Raw genomic sequence first — 20,540 nt, 5'->3', positions numbered from 1 at the left:
TAAAAATACAAAAAATTAGCTGGGCATGGTGGCGGGCGCCTATAGTCCCAACTACTTGGGAGGCTGAGGTAGGAGAATGGCGTGAACCCTGGAGGCAGAGCTTGCAGTGAGCTGAGACGGCGCCACTGCACTCCAGCCTGGGCAACAGAGTGAGACTCTGTCTCAAAAAAAAAAAAAAAAAAAAAAAACTACTGGACACAAATCTTTGTGGAATATCTACTGTTTAACACGGCTTGAGGTTATCTTGCTTATCTTCATGGAATATCTACTGTTTAACGTGGTTTGAGGTGAAGGTTCAGCAAAGCACACTAGTGCTTACCTGTTCCAGCATCTGCATTCCTCCAGCTCATATGCTGTGGATTGTTTAGATTGTGTAAACCTAAACCACTCAGGCTATTTGCTTTTCCACCTAGAGATGGAGAAACTAAAAAGTGTTCTTTTCAGAAAATTCTAGGTTGTTGCAATCACTGGGACAGCATCATTTCACAGGAATGTATGTTTTACGTTTCACGTTAAACACGTACCTTGATGCATGTAACATTTAACATGTTTTCTTCCTTTCTTCACTTGTCTACACTTCTTATCTTTCTTCAATCATGCACTTTCTTATCCTTTAAGAGAAGGCATCACTGTCCTGACTCGGAGTTCCACGGAAGGTTTTCTAGGGTTGGGTTCTCCTTCTGTAGCAACTGTATTTTTCATTATCTGAGCATTTTTCACACTGAACTGAAATTGCTTATTTGCCTATTTCCCTTCTAAACAAGGAGTCCCTACAGATCAGGGAACAAACTTTTAAGTATTTTATCACCTGTGTGGTTAACACTTAATATCTAAAACTTACTTTAGATATTGTTTATATATCTAATTCATTTAAATATTATGTCAGGCACCATCTTATTTAATCCTCTCAATTATCCGATGAAGTAGAAGTTGGCCCCTCACCTGATTTATTGATGGGGAATTGGAGGCTTAGAAACATGTACTGGCATTCCCTAAGCTTTAGAGGCTGCATATCTACAAGGTTAGGGGCTGAAGTATGAACCCAGACAGTCAGATTCCAGAACTCTTGCTCTGGCCACCATATTATATTACCCAGAGGCACTGAGGAGATGCTCAACAAACATTTGTTGAAAGAGAAATATATGAGGCTTTATTAAAAGAGCATCCTATAAGAGGGCTGCTTCTCTGATTTTACATACTGTGAATCTTGGAGCGAATGGTCCATCAACCCTCTCCAACACAGGTATCCATCTCAAAAAACCTAGAGAGGGACTTGTTAAGTCAGGAGTTCATGAAGCCGATCAATGACTTAACTGAGTAACGGAAGATTCATTTTCCGGAATAAGAACTGTAGGTAATGTAGATTTTTAATTAATATTTAACAGTTTTATTGAGGTATAATTTACTGCTATGGACTGAATATTAGTGTTTCCCCCAAGTTGGCGTATCGAAGCCCTAGTTAATCCCCAATGTGATAGTATTTAGAGGTGGGGCCTTTGGGACATAAATGGGTTCAGATGAGGTCATGGGGGTGAAACCCCTATGAAGAAATCAGTGCCCTTGTAAGGGATGAAGGGACCAGAGCTCCCTCTCTCAGCCAAGTGAAGACACAGTAAGGAAGCAGCTGTTTGTAAGCCAGGAAGGGAGCACTCACCAAGACCTTGACCATGCTGGCACCCTGACCTTGGACTTCCAGCCACCAGAACTGTGAGAAATAAATATTTATTATTCAAACCACCCAGTCCATGCTATTCGGTTACAGCAGCCCAAGCTGACTAAGATATTTTCATAATAAAAATCATTGTTATATACTCAAAATGGGCGAATTTCATAGTATAAATTTTATATGCATTTGTACTGTTGTTCCTTCCACCAAACCATGACAACAAGTTTTAATACCAAAATTATGTTCTTTCTTGACAAAGAACTGGTGAAAACTTCCAGATGGTGTGGGTGCCCCCTTTCTGTCCTATACTGTTTCAACCAAGGTTGAGCAAAGACCTTCTTTCTTTGGTCAGTGCTTTCATGCCTGTATTGCAGTTAGCCATGAGTTGTTGTAGCCTGTCACATCCCCTCATGAATTGTAAGCTCTCAGAGGAAAATGATATTTCTTTTACGTTTTTAAATGAACCCAAGAATAAACAAAGTGACATACTTGTCTGGAGAAAACATAAGGCTTGAAATCAGGTGACACAAGTTTGCCTCCCAGCGTCCCTCCTTTAAAACTATATGACCACAAGCCTCAATTTCCCCATCAGTATAATGGGAATGATACCATTATAACCCCGGGTTCCTGGCTGGCTATGCCCTTAACAATCTATATGGTATTTACCAAATAAAGGGGTAGAGAGTGCAAAGACTTTTAAATATTTTCTACTCCTTGAAATCTTTGATGCCTGGATTTTAAGAACTCAAATTTCCAAACAAAACTTTTTTCTTAGTCTCTAAGCAGCCGTTGTTCCCAAACCACTTGCTTTTATGACCTAGACTGCAAATAACAAGTCCTGTTTTGCTCAGATGAAAGAGTGATTTGAGAACCATTTAACGGTGTACATTTTCTCAGCATCGCAATCACAGAAATACCTGGGCTAAATGGCGCAGTGCTGATCCACTGTGAAAATTTGTGGAGTGTTCAATTACCCTTAGAATTGTTCATTTCTTACCTGTGGAGCCCCAGAGTCTAATCACAGGACAATAGGCTGCAGCTGGAAAATTTTTCACAGCACATAAAGAAAGTTCACAGAGAAGCCACAGGCCCCAGACCCCACCTGGAAAGTGAATTGTCCTGCATTTTACAGCACACGCATCATCCTTTTCTTGACAGTGTGTTCCTAATGTCGTCCTGGAGGGACAGAATAATAAATAATAACAATAAATCTGACATTGGCTTATCAAATCTAAGGACAGAATTAATTCAAGGGCTACAGATTCCAATGACTAGCATTTGTGGATCTTAACTGGATCTGATTGGATTCAGACACATGTCACATTTCTGGCCCCAAGTCCATCGAAGATCATGCTCTTGACTCAAAGGACACCCACTGGACCCCAAAATGGAAAGACCTCCAATGACACTTAGTTTTCTTGGATTGAATGATAGACTTCTTCATGTATTCCTTATTCCACAAACATTTAATACATGTCAACTATCTTCCAGTAACTCTGCTTGGGACTGCAATTAGAAGACAAATAAAATACAGTCCCTGCCCTCAAGAATCTCCCTGTCTGTGGTGTCCTGTTGCCATTCTGCCCTCTCCAGGAAGACGCTTCTATCGCATTTCAAGGACTTACTGTGGAAAAACGTCCTGGGCTTTGAGCCATACAGAAGTGTCTGGCCTGCAGCGGCCACTTACCTCTTGGTGACTGAGGTACTGAGGTAGGGCTTTTTGGTTTCTTGTTTTTTTTTGTTTTTGAGACGGAGTCTCGCTCTGTCACCCAGGTGTGATCTTGGCTCACTGCAAGCTCTGTCTCCCGGGTTCACGCCACTCTCCTGCCTCAGCCTCCTGAGCAGCTGGGACTACAGGCACCCACCACCACGCCCGGCTAATTTTTTTTTTTTTTTTTTGTATTTTTAGTAGAGACGGGGTTTCACCATGTTAGGCAGGATTGTCTTGATCTCCTGACCTCGTGATCTGCCCGCCTCAGCCTCCCAAAGTGCTGGGATTACAGGCGTGAGCCACCGCGCCCAGCCTGAGGTAGGGTTTTTACCCTCCTGAGCCTCAGTTTCTTCATCTGTAAAATGGCAGGCATGCAAGCCAGCAGTTCCATCACTGTACTGTCAACATTATAAGAGCAGTAAGCACAGAGCACCAGGAGAATTAGGAGCCATAGGACAGGTGCAGGCAGGCACCACAGGCTAAAGAAAGCAGAACTGGGTCTCGGTTTTGAGGGCAGAGTAAGAACGAACTGCCTCTGGAAGTGTTGGGGAGCTCTGCAGCCTAGGCATGAGAAACCTTATGGTTATGAGATGCTGCATGCCCTGGGAGGAATGAAAGGCACCTTTAGAGAAAAATGCAAGGGGATGGGACAGCTTGGTTAGAGGGAGTCCTACTGAGTGGCTCAGATAAAATCAGTGACAATTGTTTGACAGTTAAGTCAGTGCCTGAGTGAGGTGACTTTAGGATAGGTGGGTTTCTGGCATTGATGTTGACGTGGATACGCTGGGTGACAAAACCTCTCTGAAAAGGACAAAGCAATGGGTTCCAAATGAAGCAACAGCCTCCTAGTAAAATGGTGCATCTCAGGAACGAAGTTAGTTATGGCTAATACCGATCATGTGACTGGAGTGTACAGCTTCCTATTCCAGATCCAAATCCTTCATTTTCACAGTGAGGAGCTGTGAGTGCTTAGGCTCTGGGGAAAGGGACAAGCATGCGTCTAAGAGGAGACGCATGCTCAGTTCTCTCCCCTTTTCTTGATACGCAGAATTTCTCACTTGGCCGTGAAGGGCAGAGAAAGGAAGGGACTGTCCAGGCTACAGATTTCTCACATTCTTGTGTGAAAAGAAAACAGGGGTTGGTGATTGAGGTACCCTCTTTCTGTACCATTGAAACCCACTAGTGAATATTAAGACAGAATATTATGGGAAAACGCCCCAGGCTTTGAGCCAAGCAGAAGAGTCTGGCCTGTAGCAGCCACTTACCTGTTGGTGACTAGGGTGGGGTTTTTACCCTCCTTAGCCTCAGTTTCTTCATCTGTAAAATAGAAATAGGAATGCCAGCTCCACACAATACTGGAAAGCCTACTTGAGAGTCTGCGTGGATCACACAGCACACCATGCTGACCAGCTTTCTATTTGTTGCTGTTTGTTCAATTCTGTCTTTTGTAGATCAGAGAGATCTATTCCAACCCATTCATTTGCTAAATGTCGCTTTTCCTTTCCCTTTTATTTATTTTCCTTTTTTTTCTTTTTCCACCCCAACCCCTCCTGCACACATAAACACACCTATGTTTCCTGCAGAAATGAAGCTAATTCCAACACTTAATTAGTGAAGTCATTGTCACACAGAGAGCAGCCAAGGTGCTTTGAGAGGGATAGTAGCTCATAACATTTCATTTTATTTTGAACAAGGTTAACCACATCATTATTACCAAAACACAGTCCCAAAGGCTCCATCTGTCTCCCATTGATGTCTATTCATGGTTTGCTGGCAGCAGTTTAAGGAGTCTGACCGGTTTAAAAACACAAAGCTCCTGAAACCAGAGTGAGTTTATTTTCCTGGCAGGTGATTACAATGCTTAGCTCTAATTTAGCGTGAAAAGGCTCCAGCGATTGCCTTTGGAGATAGCTAGGCATTGTTAGCTTGAATTACAGCACTTGGTCCATGGGCGTTCACCTACCTGCGCAGAAGGACTAATGTGTTATCAAGTTTCAGCGGAACTGAGCAAATGGCAGTGTAGAACACAGAGCTACTCACTCAAAGACAGAGCCTGAGACACTCCTTGATGATTGATCAAGGCTAAAAGAATGCTGGCAACATGTACTTTTCTCCTGAAACTTCTTTTAGATATAAATTTATTTAGGTATACAATATGGTTTGGATCTGTGTCTTCACCCAAATCTCAGGTCCAATTGTAATGCCCAGTGTTGGAAGTGTGGCCTGGTAGAAGGTGATTGGATCCAGAGGCCAGAGTCCTCATGAATGAGTTAGCACCATCCCCTTGGTGCTGTTCTCGTAACAGTGACTGAGTGAGTTATTGTGAGATATGGTTGTTTAAAAGTGTAGAGCACCTTCCCTCTTTCTTTCCTGCTCCTGCTTCTGCCATGTAAGATGTGCCTGCTTCTGCTTCACTTTCTGCCACGATTGTAAGTTTCCTGAGGCCTCCCCAGAAGCAGAAGCAGCTATGCTTCCTGTACAGCCTGCAGAACCATGAGCCAATTAAACCTCATTTCTTTATAAATTACCCAGTCTAAGGTATTTCTTTATAGCAGTGCGAGAATAAACTAAAATAGCATATTTTACATGTCATATAATTTACCCATTTTGAAGTATACTATTCAATGATTTTTTAGTAAATTCACCAACTAGTGTAACTCTCACTATAAATCAGTTTTGGAAGATTTCCATCAACCTAATAAGATTTCTTATCCCCATTTACGGTTGATCCCATTCCCCCACCCCCACCTACTTCCCCAGGCAATTACTAATCTACTTTTTTCTATACAGATTTGCCTTTTCTGGATTATTTCACATAAATGGAATCAGTCAATGGGTGCTCTCTTGTGTCTGGCTTCTTTCACTTATCATGACATTTTTGAGGTTAGTTGATGTAGCGTAACAGTTTATCCATTTTTATTGCTAAGTAATATTCCATTGCATGATTATATGTTTTGTCTATCTACTCACCAATTTATAGGCATTTGGGTTGTTTTCCATCTGAGGCTTTTATGGATAATACTACTAAGAATGTTCGTGTGTAAGTCTTTGGGTGGACATACATTTTTATTTCTCTTTGGTAGATACCTAAGAGTGGTATTACTGGGTCATATGTTCAACTTTTTAAGAAACCATCTCCAGAATCTTGATTCTTTTGTAGAAGCTCATTTCCTCTTTGCTTCCCAACTAAAACACTAGTGATTCAGATGTAAGGAACATACCTCCACATCTCTCCCTACAGCCCAGTATGAATATCAGAAACAAAAGTAAACAAAGCTGTTTTTTCTCTCCTGATTACACTCATAGTAGAAAAGTGCAGAGTTGGAACCACAAAATGAGCCTGCCAAAGAAGTAACGAGCTCTTTTTCCCTCTTTTTCAGTCTTTTCTGGCTATATGGTAAAAGTGAAACAAAATAACAGTAGAGATACTGAAAATCAAACCATAAGCTTCAAAAGTCTGGCTTGGCTCATGGATCACTAGCTAAAGCCTTTATTTTTAATGTTCTGAGCAAAGATTGACTATTATTTAATGGCCATTTAATTTACCAGAGAGTTTTGCATAACTACCAAGTGCCTAGTACAGAAAATGATGGAAGTAGAAATTTCCAATGAGAAGCTCATAGTCCCACTGGTGAGAAATCCATACCTTACAATTGCATATCACGTGGTAGTTCGTAAGGGGATTTTGGATTTTTCTCCCCTTTTGCACACATCAATCCTGTTAACAAAGATTTTTTTAGGGGGAGAAGAGAAAAGGAATATTGAACTTGGATCACCTCCAGTTTTATATCTCCAGCTATAAACAATAGATGCTGGGGAGTTGAACTTGGAAAACAGATAAACAAATACTGAAGACATTAGCATATTAAGCAAGGGATAAGGAGGTTCCTTCATTTGTATATGTATGCATTGGGATGGGGAGGGTAGGAAAGAGAGGGAGGGGAGGAAGGTCTATGGGATTTTTGTTTCTTTTGTGTTGCTATTCTTGAAAGGATAGTAGCATTAACTTATATTGTGCACTCACTCTCACAGTACAACTAAGACACTATTACTGTTCCCACTTCAAAGATAAGAAGCATGTGGATCAGAGCAGTAAAATCATTGTTAGGCCAGAAGCCCAGAGTTTCATCCTAGGTGTGCCATGTACTAGCTATTTTTGACCCCCAAGCTGAGTTCGTTCTACCACAGGACACTATAAATGGCAATGCTTTAAGGTGGGTTAGCCAGTGGTGTTCTGGTAAATTTTAGTAAATGTTGAACAATTCTCTAGAAAAAAAAAAGTGCATATATACATATATATGTATACACACACACAACTTTATTATAAATGTTACTGGTATAAAAGTTGTATAGTACATAATTTATAAATAATAATGAAATATGCAGTACTCTTCGTTATAAATTCCATATAGTCAGTTGCTTCTTATAGAATGATTTCATTGATTTTTGCTGAACTCTCACATCTTTAGCAAATCTATGGTTGCAATTGACAAATGAGTATAGTTCTAACATCAGTATTGGTTGCTATTTTCCTTTGTATTAATGAGTAAAACAAAAGTGGAACAACAAAGAAATATGAGAACTTTATTGTTCTTCAGAGATGTAGGCAGCTTCTTTGTGGAATCAGATAATAATTTTCAATATTGGAAGAATATGTCGTGTTTTGTGCTATTCGCAATGTTATAGATATTGACACAGCATACTGTTAAGTTAAATCTGCTTTATTAACATTTCCTCCATTATCTTCTTAAGTCTAATGTGTCAACAAAGCAATAAACTAAACCCTGATTTGTAGCATGTGCCAATTTCTGTAGTGTAAATACTTCCACTATGGCCAACGTCCAGCTGCAAATATGACTTCACTAAATTGAGGGTGGTGAAGAGATGAACAGTAGCACATTTCCACCATTCAGATAAAATAGATGTACATAACATCAAGACCATAGGTAATAGCAAAATGTAGTAAAATAATTAGAAAGTGATGAAGTGATGTATTTTGTATATTCATTATCTGCTTTCAGTCTACTTTTGTCAATTATAATTTTATATAATTTAATTTTTAATAATGACTGTTTAACAACTGGTGTGCAAAATTCCTGAAACTTTAATGCAGAAATAAGCTCTGCTGGGGAGCATAAGCCAGCTTCAGCACACCACTGATAACTCAATATTCCCTCTGCTCTTCTTCATGCAGGTCTGACATTGAATGCCTCCTTTGTTACTGACTTTCTGTGAAAATGTTTCAGGCTTTACCAGAACACTATCATTGACTAGTTGACCTTGGAAAAATATTTGACTTTAGAGAGTCATTTCATTATTTGTAAATCAAGGTTATTTTACCTTCATCATAGCACCACTGTAAAGATAGGGAAAGTAACCAGGACTGTGACAAGACAGCATACTTGCTCAGAAACTATGAGCTCGCATCCTCACCTGCCCCTCAAAAGTCCTGGGGTCTATACCTGGAGCAGGTGCATGGAGAACTCTACTGGCCCTTCTTTGCTCTTCTTTTTCATTTTTTTCTTTCCTGTTGTTTTGTTTTGTTTTTTGAGACAGTCTTACTCCGCTGCCCAGGCTTGAGTGCAGTGGCATGACCTCTGCTCACTGCAGCCTCCGCCTCCCAGATTCAAGCTATTCTCTTTCTTCCTTCCTCCCTCCTTCAAGCGATTCTCCTTCCTCCTTCCAGTCCCAAGTAGCTGGGATTATAGGCATGTGCCACCATGCCTGGCTAATTTGTGTATTTTTTAGTAGAGACAGGGTTTTGCCATGTTGGCCTGGCTGGTTTTGAACTCCTGGCCTCAGGTGATCTGCCCGTCTTGGCCTCCCAAAGTGCTGGGATTACAGGCATGAGCCACCGTGCCCAGCCTCTTTCTTGTTTTTTAAGAAAGAGTCTCACACTGTTGCCCAGGCTGGAGTGAAGTGACACAAACTCGGGTCACTGCCGACGTCCACCTTCTGGGTCCAAGCAATGCTCCTGCTTCAGTCACCTGAGTGACTGGGATTACAAGTATGCACCACCATGTGTGACTAATTTTTGTATTTTTAGTAGAGATGGGGTTTCGCCATGTTGGCCCAGCTGGTCTCGAACACCTGGCCTCAAGTGATCTTCCCTCCTTAGACCTCCCAAAGTGCTGGGATTACAGGTGTGAGCCACCACACCCAGCCCCTTCTTTGCTCTTCTAATCTCTGTTATTAGTGCACCCAGAACTGATAGCGACCAGATGACCTCTGTGATTAGGAGAGTGGGTACTCATAGGAAACAATCACAACAAGGCTCTTTATGTATTGATTTTTTGATCCTTACAACAATTCTGTGACATGCTGCCATCAACTGTATCGCAGATAAGAGAAATAAATCCCAGAGGGATCACATCAACTTCCTCCAACTTGAATGTGCACACAGATCCCATGGCCTCTTATTACAATGCAGATTTCAGTTCACTGGGGCTGGGGTGGTGTCTGGGATTCTGCCTGCCTAACCGGCCCTTGGGAGATGCTGCTGGTCTGGGGACCACATTTTGACTAGCAAGAAATGGGAATTCTCAGGCTGAAAAACAGATATGGCCAGTTAGCCAATTCCAAATCCCACACTCTTAATGTCCCTGATATTCAACCTTCTGGGAGAGCCTAAGTCTACGCAGGAGAGTTCCTAGAGAAACAAGGGCATCATAGATATCTGTAGAACCAAGGAAGAAAACTCAGCCTTCCTTAAGGGAACCAGGACTCCATGTGGATAAATCTAACATATCCAGGTCACCTGGCATCTCTGTAATGACAGTGTTTACTGTTATTTCAGCCACTCATCAACGTGCTAGTTGCCATACACACAAGATGTCTAACATCCCACAGAAATTTCCTACCAGCAGGCTCCATGCAGACATCTCACCCAGACATCTGCCAGGGGAGGAAAATTTAATCACTACATTTACTGGAGTTTGAGCCAGAAGACTCTCAGAGCCCAAATAATCTAAATTCCTATATTACAGCTGGAGAAATTTCAGTGTGGAGAGGGCAGGCACACTATGAGTCCAAGGTTCCTCTCTCAATCTCCAGTTAGCATGGTGGTTGCCACTGAGGGTGGCCTGGGCATTCAGGGTCCTTGGTCAGCACCTGGCTCCCTGCTTCCTCTGGAATCCCAAGCACATGCTCCAGGTGAGACAGAACCTGTCCTGCAGACTGTCAAAGACAAAGCCACAGAGTCAGATGAACTATGCAGGATGGAACAAGGGAAAACATGCAAAGTTGGCTTGCTTTTTTAATGGTTTCCAAGACAGCAGACATTCAGGAGAGATTAATTCTGTGGGTGAAGTTTCAGCTATTACAAAGAGAGTAACACCTCCCCTGCTCGCATCCTGTTCCATCTCCTGCCGGGGTTGTGGCAATAGCTTCCCAAAGGGTCTCTCTGCTTACACTTTATCCCTCAATGACGTACCTGTTCTCCAGCCAGAAGACAGAGAGATCCTATTGAGTCATAATTGTTATCTTTGTGTTCCTCTGTCTGAGACCCTGACGTGGCTTCATAGTCATGGCCTAAGACTAGTGCCTCTCAGTGACTACAGACAGAGTCTTGCCACATCTGCCTTGATTCTCCCAAAAGGCTCTTGGACCATCTTCCCCATCCATCCCTGCAGGCATTCCAGTTCAGCCACGTGGACCTCATTACCTTGATTCAACTACTTAGCCACACTCCTGCCTTTGAACTTTTCCTGCAGATACCCCACAGCTGATGTGCCCAGTGCCTTTTCCCTGTTCCCATCTTTCCAGCGAGGCTCACCTTGACCACCCCAAGGACTATTCATACCCACCTGCCCACCCCACCCAGCACTCTGATTCCCCCACCTGCTCTACAGTCCTTCCAGAGCACCTTATCACCTGCTAACATGCTATACCCATTCCTGAGTCATTCTGTTTACTGTTGTTGTTGTCCTTCTCTGTTCCATGGACAAAGATCCTTTTCTGCTTTTTTCCATAGGAATTAGCCATCTTCTTTATTTTGTTCACTGATGTATCTTGAGCACTGAGAGTAATTCTCGGCCCACACTGAGCACTAAGAAAAAAATAAATGTGTTGTTGAATTCATTTTGGTAAAAATTTCTAGCCTAAATACTTATTGAGGACTTGTTCTATTCCAAGCATGGTTGTAAGCATTTTGCATGCATTATCTCATTTAATTCTTACAATATTCTCAACATGTAGCAAAGCCTAAACACCCTCGGTGCCAAATGCTGTTATTAAACGGTCCCTGGGGAACAGAGATGAGCTATAATGATTGACTCCAACCCTGGCTTCCTGGGTTTGATTATCTTTTGATAAGTGCTTTGAAAACCCATGTCTACAGACAACATGATAAGATAGATCTGCCGCACCCCAGAGCTCATCAGCGTGGGAAAGCAACTGTGTACCAAGGGCAGTAGATAAGCCCTGGGGTAAATCTAGGATTCCAGCCACTCTCCATTTCCATGAAACCCAGCATGATGCAACAGAAAGAAACAGTCTTTAGGTCAGATAGGCCTGATACTGAATGCCATTCAGGCGTTTACTGCTGTGCAGCTGCAAACAATATACTTTGCCTCCCTGGGCTTTTCCTCTCCATCTGTAAAGCAGAAATATGGCTTAAGCTGAAATGTTGTCAACAGGAATAATTGAGAAAAGTGGCTGACACTCTCAGCAAGACACTCTGGATGTGGGATCTTTCACAGGCCAATGTGTCCATTGCCTTTTGGGGAACGACTTCAAACTCAGGTTTCTTTCTCAGGACCATGATGTTGGGCAGACCTTGTACTAAAACTCCGTTCTGTCACTTCACACCAATCTGTATTGAACTCTTCCTGTGGGCAGGGCCCCATTCTAAGAGCTGGGAATATGAAAATAAAATAAATGTCATTTTTTTTCTCTGAGAGATGTGGGTAGGTTTCTACAGCTCTCTCAACACTCGGTTACTGAGAGGATCAAATGAGAGATGGGTCTGGAACAAGAAAGCTTGCATCCCATGTTCACCTATGCACCTTTTCATTGTAGACATTGTGGGAATAGTGGCTGTGACATGCAGCGTTTACTGTTTACAGACAGAGATTTGGCCAATTGTTCACGATGGCTGCTCTTTGGGAGCAGAATGGGGGCTGTAGGGAGAGAGTGGATTGTCAGGGACCAGACCATGGAGGGCCAGTGAGCCATGTTCCAAAGATGGACCGTGACTACCAGCAGGAGGAATGCCAGATTTTACAATGAGGATCCTGGCCGCAACACAGTGAATGGATTGGAGGAAGTGAGAAGTGGAGGGAAGGAAGGGGAGAGGGTGCTGGAGATTCTCAGAGGACGCAAGGCAGGAGCCACCACCAGGAGCGGCACGTCACTGGGTCTCACTGTCTCTTCTCATTTCCCTCCCCTACCTTGTTTTCCCTTCTTTTTCGTGGACCTACTGGGATCATAAAGTGTGGCACCAGGAGATAGAGGAAAGGCTATTTTCCTGGGGGGCTCCTTCTCTAGAAGCCCCTCTGGCACTCACGGGAGGCCCCTCGCGACTTTCCTGCAGACTGCAGAAGAAGGTCTGTTACATCTTTTTTTTTTTGAGACTTAGTCTCCCTCTGTTGCCCAGGCTGGAGTGCAGTGACATGATTTCAGCCCACTGCAACCTCCACCTCCCAGGTTCAGGTGATTCTCATGCCTCAGCCTCCTGAATAGCTGGGATTACAGGCACCCGCCACCATGCCCAGCTAATTTTTGTGTTGTTTGTTTGTCTGTTTTTGAGGTGGAGCCTTGCTCTGTCACCAGGCTGGAGTGCAGTAGTGCGATCTTGGCTCACTGCAACCTCTGCCTCCTGGGCTCAAGCGATTCTCATGCCTCAGCCTCCCAAGTAGCTGGGATTACAGGCACATGCCACCACACCCAGCTAATTTTTATATTTTTAGTGGAGACAGGGTTTCACCATGTTGGGCAGGATGGTCTCGATCTCCTGACCTCATGATCTGCTTGCCTCAGCCTCCCAAGGTGCTGGGATTACAGGCGTGAGCCACTGCGCCCAGCCTAATTTTTGTATTTTTAGTAGAGATGGGGTTTCACCATGTTGCCCAGGCTGGTCTCGAGCTCCTGACCTCAAGTGATCCGCCTGCCTTGGCCTCCCAAAGTGCTGGGATTACAGACATGAACCGCCATGGCCAGACCTTATGTCTTTTTTACTCAGGCTATTTATGGGGTGTCTACTTACCAGCTACAAATCAAGTTTTTATTTTGAGGATTCATACGTGTGTGTGTGTGTGTGTGTTGCTTTTTCATGTTGTTTTCTATCACGCATCCAGAATCTTTCAAGAATGACCACCTATAAATTAAATTCTACCAGGAACAAGTCTATGGACCTATAAAAATGATAATTCACTGTTGTTATTGTATTTGCCCATTACATACATTGATGGTCTATTAAAAGCTACATCTCTTGACAGTCAAGACAGAGAAAAAAAGGAGAAAGCATTTGAAAAGATGAGATGTAAGGCCTTTCTTTGTCTAGGTTCATTTCTTCCCTCTTGCTGAATCAAAATTTAAACAAAAAAGAAGAGGGGGGAGAAAGCTTTTATGGGTTTTCTGGAAACCTGGGCATCAAGGATTCAGGATTATTTTCTTGTTTTCTAAATTAGATCAGCTTTTTTTATCTTTCTCTTTTTCTTTCCCCGAGAAGAATAAAAAGAAAAAAAAAAATCATTCATTTAAAAGGCACATAACGAGGCTTAATTAGAAAATGAGTACTAGGGAAGTCAAGGCCAAATAAAAGGGACCCGGATCACCTCACATGGAGCCAGAAGCTGCAGTGGAACCTTCTGTCTCTCAGCATCTGGTTAGCTTGGACAGATGATTTCACTTCACAGGGTCTCATTTTCCTCATTTGTAAAATTAGCAGGTTCAAGCAGATGATATATATTTTTCCACCCAGCTTCATGCTTTGAGATTCTTTGAGACTACAACTCTGGCAAAGGAAGGAGCTAAAATCAAATGCCACCCTCCACTTTGCACCTGCAACCCATCGGCAGTGCTGGTCTATTCTAGAACACTCTGAAGCCCTTTTCTGCCTCAGTAAACAAGAATTAGTTATTCCCTTGAGGCATTCCTGCCTCCAGGAGTCTTGGATCTTCTCATGCATAAATATTTCCTCTGCTGCTCTTCTGTGTGAGGGTCTTGACAGGTGGTCCCTAATGTCAGGAAATCCAGAGTTTTGGTAGAAGATGTGCATGCAAATGATGACTGTGCAGGTGGCAGTCCCTGAAAACCAAAATCTGATCCATTTCAATGGAGAACCCAGGGCCTTACCGTGAGTCAGAAGAAGCTAGAAGACAGGAATGCAGCCCAGGTGGACCCCAGGGACTGGAAGGAGATCAGAAAATGGGCTACCTCCTGACCAATAAGGAGTTCTGGCTAAGTATGAACCAAACAGGCAGGTATTAGAGCTGAGTGCCAAGGGAAAATAGGGCCAGAGCCAGGTAGACTGTCCTGAAACCAGGCAGCCATTCAAATCAGGAGTAAACAAAGGTAGGAACGTGGGGAAAAGAGAAGCAGGGGGGATGAGAGCCCCTTGTTCATTGGCTTGGTTCCCACTCACTTGGCTGTCAGCTTCATGAGGGCAGCACCTACCCTGTCTTGTTTAACATGACCAGGCCTGTTATGAACTGAATGTTTGTGTCCTTTAAGTTCCTATTTCAAAATTCCAACCACCAATGATGGTATTGTTAAGTGGGGCCCTTGAGGCCCTCATGAATGAGATTAGTGCTCTTCTGAGAAGAAATATAAGGGAGATGATCTTTTTGGCCACGTGAGGATACCACAGGGAAACAGCTCTCTGCAAATCAGGGAACAGGCTCTCACCAGACACCAGTTTTAAGGGTAGCTTGATCTTGGACTTTTCAGCCTACGGAACTATGAGGGATAAGTGTTTGCTATTTAAGCCCCCCAGCCTATGGTAATTTGTTATAGCGGCCCGAAGTGACTCAGACAAGGCCTAATGCAATCCCCAGCCCACAGAGGCTACTTAATGCATAGTTGACTTGAGGATAACATGAGGGTTTTCTTCCCAATTTCAACACCGTTCAGTAAAGAATTTTCATCATTGTTAAGGAGTTGGTTCCCATGACCCAGACACAGAGCCTTTTAGGAATAGTCAACAAGGATGCAAAAGGAGAGGCAAGGGGTTCGGGATGAAGCTGGGGGCTCAGAAAACACAGCTTTTGTTCACTAAGGAGAGAGCAAGCATCATTCTATTTCACAGAGGGAACATGTTACATCCACCTAGACACATTTGGGAAAGATTATTGGCAAGGATGGCGTCTGTGCTGGTACCAGAAGACCAAGGAGAGTTGGAAGATGTAGAGATGGGAGAAGAGGAGGAGAAGAGAGGGAATGGGTCTAGCAGGCCGAGGAGACCATGAGCAATCTGCATCTCAACTTGCTGTATTTCAGCTGAGCAGGAAGTTCAGTTTGCGTGGACTGTGGGTTGCAAAACAAAATTGAAGAGTTGAAATGATAACTAAGATAAAATTGTAAAAGATCTTTGAGTGGAAAGGGATTAGTATCAAGGAGATCAATGAAGGAATTCTTGCAGGGGTCCAGGAGAAAGATCAAGAGCTTTGGTAGGCACAGGACACTCCAAGTTCTCATGTCATGTTACACATGCACATCTCTCCAAATACATGGATTTTTTGGGGACTCTTCTACTAGATTTTCAGCTGCTAATGATTCAGCACTCTTATTACTGTCTGTTTAACACAGGGACAGAAAAGTGCTCAGGATATTTTTGGTGATTATCCACCACAGACAACATCAAACAGCCTCACCCTCTGATTTTACAGATGCAATAACCAGGGCTTCTAGTTATGAATGATTAAGTGATTTAGTTGAGTGACACAATGAGTTGATAAAATAGTTAGGGCTCAAACCTGAATCACACAGCCAAGCTCTAAGTCCCATTCAGCTGGCTGTCCCTGGACTCATTGTCCAGGATTGTGGCTGAAAACACCATAAATAGGAGGCACTGACAAGATGTATAGGACCCTCTGAGCAAGGTCCCTAACGCTGCAGCTGCTTCAGAATAGAAGCTTGTCTTATATTTGAGCCATTTCCCTAACTTTGTGCTACAGACATATTGCCAGGCAAGACAAAAACAGCCTCCAAATTCAGTGGGTTGTGTTTCCTGGCATGCTGAGGCACAAGGAGATACCGTACTTTATAAGATTCCAATCTCTGAGTAGGGTTTGCAATCATGCCTTATCATCAGTGTCTGCTTCCCAGCAAATGAAGCTTCCTGCAAGATAGCGAGGCATGGGTTCATTGAAACAACCCAGATCAGGAGAGAGATTGTACTATGGCCAAATGATAGATAACAAGACCCACTGTGTCTTCACTGGCAGCTCAAACTCCAGTATGACTCAGATGGGGGAAAAGAGAGCATGCCACAGTGGGGCAATGGCAACTTACTAGGACTTTCTCACCTGTCCTTGTTCTTCTTACCAGAAACCAGCTCAAAGCCTTGCTCGGCTCTTGTGAGATCCATCAGCACAGAAACTCTTATGGGTGCACCTTTTCCCCCATTTCTCAGACACCCAGTGTTGCCTAGAATGGACTACCAATCATCAACACAGTCTGTTCATTGAAGTGACAGGTTTTAAACCAAGATACGTCTAACTATAGGACCCAAATGGCTAGAGCCCTGAACCATGGTTTTCTCATCTGTAACATGAGCACAACATGTGCATCTAATTTAAGAGGTTGTGACGACTAAATCAGTTCACCCAGGGCAGTACCCGCAACAACCTAGATGCTTACTACTTGTTAAAAACATTTTTTTCCTCCTGTATCTGTCAAGAAGCTGTTCCCAATGACTACATCTTTATGATGTATATTAGTCAGAGCTCTATAGAAAAACAGAATCAACTGTGTGTGTGTAGATATAGATATATAGATATAGATATAGATATATAGATACAGTCATGCACCATATGACATTTAGGTGAATGATGGGCCTTCTATATGATGGTGACCCCATAAGATTATAATGGAGCTGCAAACTTCCTATCACCTAGTAATGTTGCAGCTGCTATAACGTTGTAATGCAACACATTACTCACATGTTTGTAATGATGCTGGTGTAAACAAAACTGTGCTGCCAGCATATAAAAGCATATCACATACAATTACATAAGGTACACAATACTTAGTAATAATAAATGACTATGTTACTGGTTTATGTATTTACTAGACTATACTTTTTATTGTTATTTTAGAGTGTGCTCCTTTTACTTATATTTTAAAAGAAAGTTAACTGTAGAAAAACCTCAGGCGGGTTCTTGAGGAGGGATTCCAGAGGAAGGCATTGTTATCACAGGAGATGACAACTACATGCATGTCATTGCCCCTGAAGACCTTCCAGTGGGACAAGGTGTTGAGGCATCAGGCAGTGATACCATTGACCCTGACCTGATGCAGGCCTAGGCTAATGTGTGTGCTACTGTCTTAATTTTTTAACAAACATGTTTAAAAAGTAATAAAAATTTTGAAAGTTTAAAATTAAAGTTTACAGAATAAGTATATAACAAGTATCTTCATACAGCTATAAAATGTGTTTTTGTTTTAAGTGTTATTACAAGAGTCAACATTTTTAAATTGAAATATTAATAAAGTAAAAAAGTTACAGTAAGCTAAGTTTAAAGAAAAGAATATTTCTAAAATAAACACACAGAGTCTCCAAAGCCTACAGTAGTGGACAGTCATGTCCTAGGCCTTCACGTTCACCTACCACTCACTCACTGACTCACCCAGAGCAAATTCCAGTCCTGCAAGCTTCATTCATGGTAAGTGCCTTATACAGGTATACCATTTTCTTTTCTTTTCTTTTTTCTTTTTCTTTTTTTGAGACGGAGTCTTGCTCTGTCCCCAGGCTAGAGTGCAGTGGCGTGATCTCAGCTCACTGCAACCTCCGCCTCCCGGGTTCAAGTGATTGTCCTGCCTCAGCCTCTCGAGTACCTGGGACTACAGGCATGCACCACCACGCCCAGCTAATTTTTGTATTTTTAGTAGAGATGGGGTTTTACCATGTTGGGCAGGATGGTCTCGATGTCCTGACCTTATGATCTACCCACCTTGGCCTCCCAAAGTGCTGCTGGGATTACAGGTGTGAGCCACCATGCCCCACCCAGGTGTACCATTTTTTATCTTTTTTTTTTACTTATTTTTACTGTACCTTTCTATTTTTAGATATCTTTATATATACAAGTACCACTGTGTTACAATTGCCTACAGTATTCATTACAGTAACATGCTCTTTAGGTTTGTAGCCTAGGAGCAATAGGCTATACCATATCACCTGGGTGTGTAGTAGGTTCCACCATCTTTGTGTAAGTACACTCTATGATATTCACACAAGGACACACTTCCCAGAACACATTCCCGTCATTAAGCGATGTGTCACTGTATATACATACGTATCGATAGAGAGAGAGAAAGAAAGCAAGAGAGATTTATTTTAATGGATTGTCTCACAAGCTTCTGGGAACTGGCAAGTTTGAAATCTGTAGGGCAGGCTGGCAGGCGGGAGATTCGGGTAACAGTTGATGTTGTAGTCTTAAAACTAAATTCCACAGGGCAATAGGCTGGAAACTCAGGCAGGCTTTGTATGGTACAATCTTGAGGCATAATTTCTTCTTGTTCAGGAAACCCTAGTCTTTGTTATTAAGGCCTTCAGCTGATTGGATGAGGCCCACCCACGTTATGAATCATCATCTGCTTTAGTCAAAATCTACTGATTTAAATGTTAATCACATCTAAGAAATAGCTTCACAGCAACGTCTACACTGGTGTTTGAACAAACAATTGGCACCATAGCCTAGCCAAGTTGACTCACAAAATTAACCATCACACCATGAAACTGCAAAGGCAGTGAATAGGTGGGGAGTAATGATTAAAACATCTCATTGCCGGAAATTCATTAGTGGACTTCCCTCTCAAGTTCCTATGTGAAGGGTTATAAGCTCAAATTTTCAGGGGGCAGTCTCCTAACATAAAAATGTGAGATAATAGGGAATGAATGGTGGGGCTTCATGAACTTGAAAGAATAGACACCATACACATATATTTAAACTTAAAAAGGAAAAAAAAAGCTGTGACAGGAAGCCTTTCTGTGCCCTTTGCTTTTTCCAGGATGGGCAGATCAAGCACATGGATGTTGACTGGCATGTAGGCCATTGCATCATGACCCCGGAACCTTCATTTAGTTGCTCAAGGAGAGTGCTAACAATCTCCTCGGCTTAGAAGAAGCGCGTGCAGGAATATGCAATTTGAAGGAAGTTTACACCTAGCACCCTTACAGCTTAGGGACCAAATGGAATGAATAAAATGGACATCGATCACTTGGCTACAGTTCTAGAACTGCAGCTTTGCCTCTCTGTAATTGAGTAAGCCACATTTCTGACCTGGCTGAAATATCTCAATTACCAACTGCCCTTCTCGATGCTACTGGTTGTTCAACTATGATATTCTTTAATCATTTGGGGTAAGAATTGGGCCCTAGAAACTAAATATAATCACGAACATGCAATCAATATATGAGTAAGGTACTATACCCCTGCTCTTCCCCGTGTGTAAAATGGGAATAAGATTCATCAAACAGCTTGTTCAGTTGGCATAGCTGCATTCATATCCAGTCTACTCGCTCCCAGGGGACACCTGCCCTCAGGATAACTCCTGACTTCATCCCTTCCTTTCTCCTTCTTTCTGCTCCTTCTCATTCTCTTCTACTGGAAAATATAACCAAAGCCTATCTTGGCTTCTTTGAGTCCTCAAACTCACTAAATAAAAGAGTCGGAATCCAAGATGATCTTGTACTACACTCTGTGAGTCTCCATCCAGGTCTCCCTCTCAACCTTTTTTGGGATTTGCCTTGGCTGAGCAGGGTTGCCTCACCTGGAGCAGCCCACACCCACTGACCGGGCCACCCAGGAGTGCATAGACCTGGCCTTTCCACCCCAACGTGGGATACTCAGAAGAGCCCTCATTCCCCATGAGGGCCGCTGAGGCCTCTGTTGCAACTGCATCACAGCCCACTTTTCCCTCTGCCCAGTTCTGCCTCTTTCTCTTCCCTCCACAGGGGTTGGTGCCAGGAGCACTCCCTAAAACACTTTCTACACGGTCACC

General features: G+C 42.8%; 1 protein-coding gene across 4 annotated transcripts in view; it reads left to right on the top strand.

The window, feature by feature from the left end:
- Positions 1 to 20,540, top strand: part of CLNK (cytokine dependent hematopoietic cell linker) — a 195,326-nt gene that overhangs the window by 58,128 nt on the left and 116,658 nt on the right. Inside the window, exon 1 of one of the 4 annotated variants that reach the window (XM_063619395.1) lies at positions 6,174 to 6,260. The exons of 2 other annotated variants lie outside the window; for them this stretch is intronic. In XM_063619395.1, the coding sequence (XP_063475465.1) occupies positions 6,247 to 6,260 (14 nt within the window). In that variant the 5' untranslated portion in view covers positions 6,174 to 6,246. Of the gene's footprint in view, positions 1 to 6,173; positions 6,261 to 20,540 lie in introns of those variants that run through there. One more of the 4 variants, XM_063619398.1, reaches the window with a different exon arrangement.

Source organism: Symphalangus syndactylus, chromosome 16 (genome assembly GCF_028878055.3).
Source record: "Symphalangus syndactylus isolate Jambi chromosome 16, NHGRI_mSymSyn1-v2.1_pri, whole genome shotgun sequence".
Lineage (NCBI taxonomy): Eukaryota > Metazoa > Chordata > Mammalia > Primates > Hylobatidae > Symphalangus > Symphalangus syndactylus.
This window is presented reverse-complemented; position numbering and strand designations above follow the sequence as displayed.